Source organism: Lycium ferocissimum, chromosome 7 (genome assembly GCF_029784015.1).
Source record: "Lycium ferocissimum isolate CSIRO_LF1 chromosome 7, AGI_CSIRO_Lferr_CH_V1, whole genome shotgun sequence".
NCBI classification, from domain to species: Eukaryota; Viridiplantae; Streptophyta; class Magnoliopsida; order Solanales; family Solanaceae; genus Lycium; species Lycium ferocissimum.
This window is the reverse complement of record NC_081348.1, coordinates 19,315,605-19,325,055: the sequence shown is the minus strand read 5'-3', so window position 1 is coordinate 19,325,055 and position 9,451 is coordinate 19,315,605. Positions and strand designations below refer to the sequence as shown.

General features: G+C 32.7%; 2 protein-coding genes across 2 annotated transcripts in view; both read right to left on the bottom strand.

Moving 5' to 3' along the window:
• Positions 1-139, bottom strand: part of LOC132063643 (pathogenesis-related protein PR-4A) — a 1,166-nt gene extending 1,027 nt beyond the window's left edge. Inside the window, exon 1 of the mRNA XM_059456296.1 lies at positions 1-139. This exon is cut by the window's left edge and continues 176 nt beyond it. Coding sequence (XP_059312279.1) covers positions 1-91 — 91 coding nt within the window. The 5' untranslated portion in view covers positions 92-139.
• Positions 140-3,714: 3,575 nt separating this feature from the next.
• On the bottom strand, positions 3,715-9,025 carry LOC132063641 (uncharacterized). Its single transcript, XM_059456293.1, has 3 exons — positions 8,697-9,025; positions 4,795-5,150; positions 3,715-4,609 (listed from the first exon to the last, which is right to left on the bottom strand). The coding sequence occupies exons 1-3, from the start codon at positions 8,776-8,778 to the stop codon at positions 4,025-4,027; spliced, it is 1,023 nt and encodes a 340-aa protein (XP_059312276.1). The 5' UTR covers positions 8,779-9,025; the 3' UTR covers positions 3,715-4,024.
• Between the last annotated feature and the right edge of the window lie 426 nt (positions 9,026-9,451).

The following is a 9,451-nucleotide window of genomic DNA, read 5'->3' as shown; positions in this document are numbered from 1 at the left end:
CTCTCACGTTAGTAGCACTCTGTGCCGAGGCCATTGCAATCATCATGCTGATCATAAAAAATGCTACACACAACTTGTTAACTCTCTCCATTGTGATTTTAATTTCTTGTGGGGTTGATCTGTGAATTAATGGTGAAGGATAAATAGGCCTTATTTATAAGGAAACTAACTAGCTAGCGTGGGAATAGACAGTACATGCCACTTGACTTAGAAAAGTCTTTGTTCTTAATTTCATGTACTAGTTGTGGAAGACTGGAACTCTCTCATAGTTAATACTTTTTGGATTTATTAGGAAAACGTACTATTCAATCTTTTCGTCTTACTATTTGAATTGGAATTGCAAGTAATACTAAAAGGTTCTCATTTTTACTTGGTTATTTAGTTTGTTTGGGAGCCACAAGAGTCAAAAGAAAATGTCGAAGGACGGCTCGAAAGGTCCGTTAAGTAATTAAAGATCAACTAAATTTTAACCACCTGTCTTGATCGAGAAAACAAGAACTAGAAACCATGTGGGGAAGGAACGAAACTCAGAATGAGCTTACAGCTAAAATCTCCCATAGTAGATTTTTATTTATGGCATAAATTCAGATTAATTAGATCGGTAAATTCCGAATATCGTTTAGTTAATTTTTTTTTTTTTTTTTTTTTTAAAAAAAAAGAACAAAAAACGAACCTGCTTTACCACATGGATACTTCTCAAATTTCTCATATTATCGCATCCAGTAGCTTAATTTGGTTACGTGTTTTGATATCATGTCAATTTATTCCTAAAATGTATGATTATTGAGTGAAATTCAATCTTAATATATTCATCTAAATATATTCGCTATGTAAATCAATGCAAAGTATCCATATAGTTCGCTGTCCACATGTTAAAATAGTCACTTTTATTATAATTATTGAGTAATGTTTAGGCCAAATTAAAGATGATGTTTTCTCTTATAAATAACCAAACATACGGCTATTAATGTAAGCGCAATGCCGCCTTTGATTTTATCATATTCTCCGAATTAATTCTTCATTAATTTCTTTGCTTATCATGAATGTAATTTACATGAATGGGAAAATGACCTAATAATACTACTTAAGACTCTATATTACAAAATATAAGAATACTTTTTCTTATTTACAAAACATACCAACAAAATTACAAGGTATACCAAATTGGGTTTAATAGGATCCCACGATTTTAGGCCTTTTTTAAGGAAAAAATACTGATTTTAAATGTGAAACTGGCTAATTTTGGATAATTCTGCAATTAACTTTTTCTTCTTTTTTAAAAGATTTCTCTCTCTCTCTCTCTCTCTCTCTCCCTCTCCTTCTATGATAGATTCCAAACCTAAAACTCATCTTCTCTCCTAAAATAAATTTTCAAACCAATATTACAAAGTATATTTTTATTACTAACCTGTGTATTAATTGTATATAAAAATTGGTTTGTATCGTTTTGAGATATGTGTGATCATTGTGTGTTTGAAATCTTTATATATTATATAAACTGTAGTTTTCAAAAATGTTGAAAACTAATATATGTATGAAATGTGTATGAAATCTGCTATATATCATTTGGATATATGCGGTACAATGTGTATGAAATGCGAATAAATTTTCGATATGAATTAGTGTATGAAATGTGTATGGAATATGGTTTGTATCAATCAGAAAACTTATTATACATATATACTTTCTCATAATCTATACATATCTTAATCAGATTTTATACAATTTATATGTACTTTATCATAATCAAAATAACATACAACTTTTACACATATTTCATACATAAAAATTATAACGAATTTATACAGTTATACATATTGCATACAAAAATTTATACATATTTATTTTCTAGTGTATGAACTTTGTATGGAATGCGTTTGTATCAATTACAAATTTATTATACATATTTTCTCAAAATTTATACATACTTTGATAATATTTTATACAATTCAAATGTACTTTATCATAATCAAAATATATATACGATTTTTATACATGTTTCATATGTAAAAATTATAACGAATTTATACAGTTATACATATCGCATACATAAATTATACATATATGTTTTCTGGTGTATGAACTTTGTACATAAAAAAATACCGATTAGAATGGACTTTTTGAGTAAAAGTTGGAGAAAATTAGGAAATAATATCTGTTAATTTTGAATGGAGAGAGAAAAGTGGATGAAATAAAAGAGCAAAAGTTGGAAAAAATCAGGGAACAATATCTCTTAATTTTGAATGGAGAGAGAAAAGTGGATAAAATAAGGAAAACAGTATATTTAATGTGTTTTATTTAATTCCTTTTAATTTACCTGATTCGTATAAATTTTGTAACAAATCTATTGATATATTTTTAAAACTAAAAAATATCGTCATTTTCTGTAAATATACCTTCTTACTATGTACATAAATGTTTTTTGCCCTTAAATGAATGCGAAGTTTTTCATAGACTTTAATATATCGATTGGACCAATTCAAAAATGATTGATATCAGTTATATCTATTGTTAGAACGTTAGTAGGTGGAAAATAAATTGAAATTTAAAAAAGCTTTAAATTGCAAAATACTTTTCAATATACATACGCATCGACATATAGAACCAAGTACAAAAATCTTAATATGTCGCTGATCTTTTCCAGAATATGCTCAATACTTTTCGATTTCTTTACTATGTAGTCTAGTCCCACCATTTGATTTTTCTAATCTTGTCTAGAACTTGGACAAAACTGTTCCTTAATTTGGTCATTTCTGCTGAAGAAAAGTCTTCTTGGGTACGCGTATACAGAGAAACAAGAGGCTGTTTTGTCTGGTAAAGGACTAACGCCAAGAAAATGTCCAATTACAATGGTTGATCAGTTGAAAACCAGATAAAAGGCCGTGTGGAATAAGATAGATATTTGGGACATTTTCAACTGATGACAAAAGTTTGCACTTTTATGAAATGGAAATGTTTCAAACATACCATATACGAAAAGAATTACATGCATGAATGCATGATATGTTTTTTTTTCTTTTCTCTAAGCAAATTTTGCTTTATTCTAAAGAAACCAGTAAGTTTACAAAATTACATTTAATTCGAAACATGTGGAGTACATACTAGAAATGATAATTTTAACTACAGGGTGATCCATAGCCATACTGAAATATTCATCTAAAGTGGGTGAAGTATATATCGTTGGATTACAAGGTAGATACCAAATTAATTAAAGCTTTAGGACAAGGACTAAATTTTGATGATATGAAAACATAAACTAGATGTCGAGTAAGATCTGACAAATGTTGAATAGGATCCTGACCTTTAGCTTTAAAACATAGGCTAAATTTTGACATGATCCGACAAATGTATGTATTCGATATTGATCACACAGATAATATGGAGTTATCATTTACTTTACAATATAATGGCTTAACGATAAAGGAGAAGGATGTACCAATATTTTTGCAGATGCGCTTTCACTTATATGCACTAATTTCTATATATGTTAAATACAAGATTAATGGGTTTTGAAAGTGGAAGATTGCTAGTGAAAGAGGATAAGATCCGTGTTTTGTATGTTTCTTAATGCATTGAAGTATTATTAAGGGACTAAAGATAATCCCATCTTTTATTAAGAAGCTAATTAATTAGTGGGCTTTCACAATATATTGACCATGATAATAATTTATAATTAGAATAAGAAAATAACAAAATAGAACAAGTATGGGAATATGAAATGGTACACATCACTAAGTGGAATCCGCTGGTCCAGCGCAAAAAGGAATTTCTTCACAACAAAAGGGTACCATATTTTTTCTGGTACAAAGTTGCAAGTTATTTGATAAAATGTTCAGTAAGCAGCACAAGGATCATAGTACAACATTCCTGTACAATTCTGTGTCAGCTTAAATATGGGTACACTTCTTATGTATGGACAGCATTCTCTTCAGTGAATACTCCACAACAAAATGTGAAAGAGTAAATATAATGGATTCATCCATCAAAAAGAGAGAACCAAGAAGTAGAATAGACCATCAAAACATTATCTCCACCATCCAAACAGTCGAAACAAATATATTCTTCTGAGTCTTCTATTGTATGCCATGAATGCCCTGGCTTTGACAGGGTCCTCATTCAAAAACTCAAAAGCATACATTTGCTTCGATTCTTCCAGACCCTCGATTTCCATCACAGCTTGCAAAAGAGCAGGGGTGTCAATGTTATGCTTGCTTTGCTCGATTGTGTCAGCTAAGTGCTGGATGCTTGAAGCTATCGCCAACATTGCATCTTGAAGAGTCCCTGAGCTACGAGTCCGTTTTGCAGCTTGACCCTCAGGTTGAGCTTCGAGCTCATCTTCATCTTCATTATTAGCAAGCATTTCAGTATATACTGGTTCTTTAGCAGATGACTGTGTCTCCGTTCCATCCGAATCGTTCATATGCTCTGAACTTGCTGATAGATATGAAGCAGATTCTTGTTCATACTTGCACTCTATAACTGGATTTCCAGTCACTTTGCCCGACATTCTAGCCCAGCGGTTAGGAGCTTGATAATTTCCACATACGATTTTCATTTCTTCATACATGGCTATCTGCTTCCCTCGGAAAGACCTAGCATCAGGATGTGCCTAATAACATATTAGATAAATTAGATAACATTTAAAGGCGTCAGACTAGCGGAAGAACTTAAAGTATTTTATATGGAACTTAAAGAGGTCCAAAACTACGAATGAAAAGGGAAACATCAAAACACAAAGAAAGGAATTAATAAAAAGTATAGAACATAAAGTGATCGTGACAAACTAAAACTTACAGCAACATATCTCTTCCAAAGATCATCATCTTCACAGTCTATCGTATTTGTATTTGGATTCCAAGAGAATCCTTCTTGACTGAGGATATTCCTGATTATGTTGTACCTCTTTTTGATAGTCTTTAGACGATTAACAATCTTTTGGTTATTTAAGGATAAGCTGAAATGAGTATTAACGGCAACACAAGCAGCATTATATGCATTTTCATTGAAGCATTTGTCATTTTTATTTCCATTTCTTGCTTGGATAGAAAGTGCTTCAATCAGACACTTGTCCATTGCCGGAGACCATACAACATTTTTCCCCTTGTGCTTTGTCTTCCTTCCCCTACTATCTAGGTCATGTTGGTCCAATCCTATAATAATCAAGAAAATTTAATGTTAAGCACACAAAATGCGAGGAGATGGGCAGATATATTTACTTGTTCAGTTTCACGATTTGATGCAGACATATCAATCAACTAAAAACAATGAGCAAGATGCCAACAAACACAAATGCAAGTGATCTTCAACAACAGACCAAAAATTTTATTATGTGTTTATTACAAGAAAGGAATCTCTGATGGTTGATGAACCCGCATAAATGAAATTCAGAGAAGATTGGCCCCATGGGACAAAATAATTGAAAACAAATCTTTCTCTAAGGACAAGAAGTCAACAACTAACAATACACTTGCAGTAAACAAGACTAAACCGCAAAAACTGTGACAGCAGTTAAATTTAGCTTGACCTACGTATAAGCACTATCCAATGTTCTCAAGAAAGAGGAAACAAAAATCTTATACCCAGCATTAGCTAGAAGAACTACTTATAAATGTAATATCGACGACAACCCACAGCATCACTGCTAAGCATACGTGAGTTGTATATAAACAATACTCGAATTGTTTCTGAATGCTTGCCTTTTAGCTTTCTTGATCAAAAAAATATTCAAATAGTGATTATGTCTGTAAGAATTATCCCTATCATTTCAGATTTCCCACTACAACTTAAATATATTATGCCTGTTGTATAAGATTATGTGAGTACAAGTTATGTAAAAGTCAATAATTCACCGTAATGTGTATAAGCATGCTACATAGAAGTATACAACTACAAGCCTAGTAGGAAAAGAGTAATTAACAAAGTGGACTTAGAACTAAAAGTTAAAGAAGCATAAAGGCCCGATAAAAGGATGGAAATTGGTTCAATACATGCAGACCATGTGATTCTATCCCAAAACCAAAAGCGAAACCTTAACCAATAACATCAATGTGCTATCTCTTCCCCATCAAGTGCACTGCTGTTCCTTCATCCCATCATCTCAAAACAGTTACAAATCCCATCATCTCAAAACAATTACAACTAAGACAATCATACTAATGAGCTTGCTATGATTTTACTTGTTGATTATGGTGAGATGGAATCTGAATCTTAGTTCCATATATACTTTTGGTATCAAAAATCTCCAAAGCTAACACACATCTTCAGTACCAATATGAAGCTAACATAGCCATTGGTAAACAACTACAGAATGTAACACTGACATTCTTTTGCAACGTCTATATAAGTTTTTTACAATGGCTAATAAAATTTTATAGGTAATGAAATAATGATTCTTCAGCTATAATTCATCTCCTTGCCAGAATGAGTCCGAGCATTAAGTTTAACTCTAGAGTCAGTGCTGAACTACTGATGAATCCAGCAGCTTCAAAGAAGTATTTCTTTATCAAACCAAGAGATGAGATACTAACATTTATTAGAGTTTCCTTGTCAAAAAAGAAATGAGATAAATGTTGCACTAAATGACTAGGAACCATGTAGAAATTTGTTCCACAAAAGGGCATGCAAAACAGAGGCCAATCTGATCAATCTCACTTTACCAAATCTTATACAGCAAAATGTGCCTTAAACAGTAGTTGAAGTGATGTCTTGGACCACTTTGAAAGTTTTCAAACCTTTAATAAGCTTAAAATAAGTGTGAGAAGTGGGGAATCTGAAGTACGCAAGAGATGAGGAAGAAAAAGAATGAGTTTTAGCTCTGCAATCCCTTTTTAATTCTTCAACAAAATGGAACGTTACAATGAAACTTATGTCTAAACAAAGTGTAGCACAGACCATTTTTAGTTTTTATCCAGTGAGCTTATTCTAGAGCAGCTCCATGATACATATAATTCCTAAAGAGTACAGAAATTAGGAGGTAAAAGTATTAATGACCTCCCACAATATGTAGTACAATATGGAGATAGAGAATGCGAAAGAATTTGGTCTGTGCATCGAAATCATATTTTCTATTTGAACTTTTTCTCCTGAGAAACTGATCCTCTTTTAGATTCTGATATTCATATCATTCTCATCTCACCGCCCCCCCCCCCCCCCCCCCCCCCAAAAAAAAAAAACCCAAAGGAGTGGTTTTAGCACTCTTTGGCCACATGGGCAAGGAGCGATAATAAGGATTAATAATGCTTAAATCTCGAAATAAGCCAGTATTTTTATTTCAACAAGGAGTGAGCATGCACATTGACATTAGAATATCATTTACTCACATAATCTCCGTTTGCCATCATAGCTTACATCTTAACTCAAAGTTATCTCCCTTTTCCAAAAAAGTTCAACATAACAACCATCCTAGTTGGATTAGCACTTAAAATGGCAATTTGCTTATTTAGACTGGCTTGTTTAGACCCATAGATTAAGAGACAGGTCCCTACTGTAAGATAAAACAAAGTCTATAGCAGGTCTGAATAGGAAGGTTGCAAGAAACCAAAAGATGAACATGACCCGTCATTTCAAACAATAGATTCAATAAAGTAACTAATGGATCCAACAAATTAAAGCCAGATGACAGAAAAAGAAACTTAATCACATGTGTGCCTTGATCAATTTCACAAGTTCAATTGCAACTATAATTACCTCCTTTATCTCGCTAGATATATTTAATCAATGGTTATAGCTGTAAATGGTCTAACAACAGGTGTACAAAGCTCAACTCGACTGATCTAGTACCGATTTGATTTGGTTACTCATTAAATGAATAGACCAACATAACAGTTTGTCAAAACCAGTAAATTCTATGTATCTTTTAGTATGTTTTGCATCTTATGATACGATTTCAACACAATATACGATTCAAATAACCGTCACCTTGATGCACAATACATATCATGATCTAACAACTATGTCTAAGAAAAACAGGTCTCGATGAAAGTGAAATTTTCAAGTCTCTTAGGTATCCCTTTCTGTCAGAACAAAGAATTTTCCTTTCTCCTAATAAGTAGTCCCTCATCAAATACTCTCCCACTTTCCTAGTCAATCACCGATAACAAAGTGTACTCCTATTGGCAGTGTATTTCGGTAATACCAACAAAAAGACTTAAGCATTGCTGACATGAATTTTCATCACTAAACCTTTACTCCCATTTGTACCTATTTATGCAGCAATCATAACAACACCGGAGATATATGATCTCAAGAGCGTAGAGAGCTAGAAATGCAAAACTTGGAACTCACTAACTATAAACCCCATAACAGAAATCAAGAAAGTTCATTTCTTTTTCTTTTTTTGATAACCATGGTGTCCGGGCCAGCTTGCAAGCACCTCAACTAATTCCACGGATACCTCCCACCAGCAACAGGTACCAATAACTCTGTCCAGACAGATGGGAATTGAATCTGAGACGGCACGATTTTCAACTCACTTCATTAACCACTACGCCACACCCTTGGGTGTCAAGAAAGTTCATTTCTTCCATCACAAAGTATGCAAAAGCTTCCAGACTTCTCAGCAGAAACCCAGATCGAAAACAAGCTAAAAACACTAGAAAACAAAAACCCATATACCAAAACAGAAAAAAAAAAAAATCTACAGCAGACAAGTTAAGGGAAAGTGGAAAGGATATTGAAAATTGGGTTATAAAGAGTACCATTATTAGGATGATAGATGGGGTTATCTTGGGGATAATGAATAGGTGATCTTCGACGAGTCAATGGTGGTCTGGATCTCATTGTTGCCGGAGCTGACGTGGCAGACGCTCGTTGAATTCACAATTTCATTTTTAGGATTTTGCTATGCTTTGTTCGTTTGCCTTCACTATTTGTCAAGAAAAGAGTGGACCAAATATGGGTGGATCAGTTGTGGATCATTAGATCTGTGGGACATATAAAATCCAATAAATTCATTGATCATGATCACATGGCCCGAAACCATAGAAAATTACTTTTCTGTGCGCTCATTTGGTTTGTGATAAAAATCTTCATTACTAGTGCAAACTTTATACATATACAAAAAAAAAAAAAAAAAAAAAAATATATATATATATATATTGAAAAGAAAAGGATAATTATTGGTAACACATTTGATTGCAGAATGATATTAGCATAGTTAAGTGATTTTTCTGTTATAAATAAAAGAAACTTGACTTTGCTAGATAGTTTATATGACCTTTTGAGTAGGGGTGGGCGTTCGGTTCTTCGGTTCGGTTTTATCAAATTTCGGTTCGGTTATTTCGGTTTCGATTTTTTGAAGGTGGACACCGAACACCGAACCCAACTAGTTCGGTTCAGTTCTTTCGGTTTCGATTTTTTAAAGTTCGGTTTCGATTTTTTCAATTCGATTTTTTTGATATGATATTAGAAGCGATTCAATTTACACTAATTCATATTCTCAAAAGCAATAAAA

Bases quoted from the DNA above. Each gene is read 5' to 3' on its own strand.
- LOC132063641 (XM_059456293.1), bottom strand. From the start codon at position 8,778: ATGAGATCCAGACCACCATTGACTCGTCGAAGATCACCTATTCATTAT. The intron at 5,151-8,696 runs GTACTCTTTATA...TGATTATTATAG, and splicing joins CATCTATCATCCTAATAATG to GATTGGACCAACATGACCTA. The intron at 4,610-4,794 runs GTAAGTTTTAGT...ATATGTTATTAG, and splicing joins TTTGGAAGAGATATGTTGCT to GCACATCCTGATGCTAGGTC.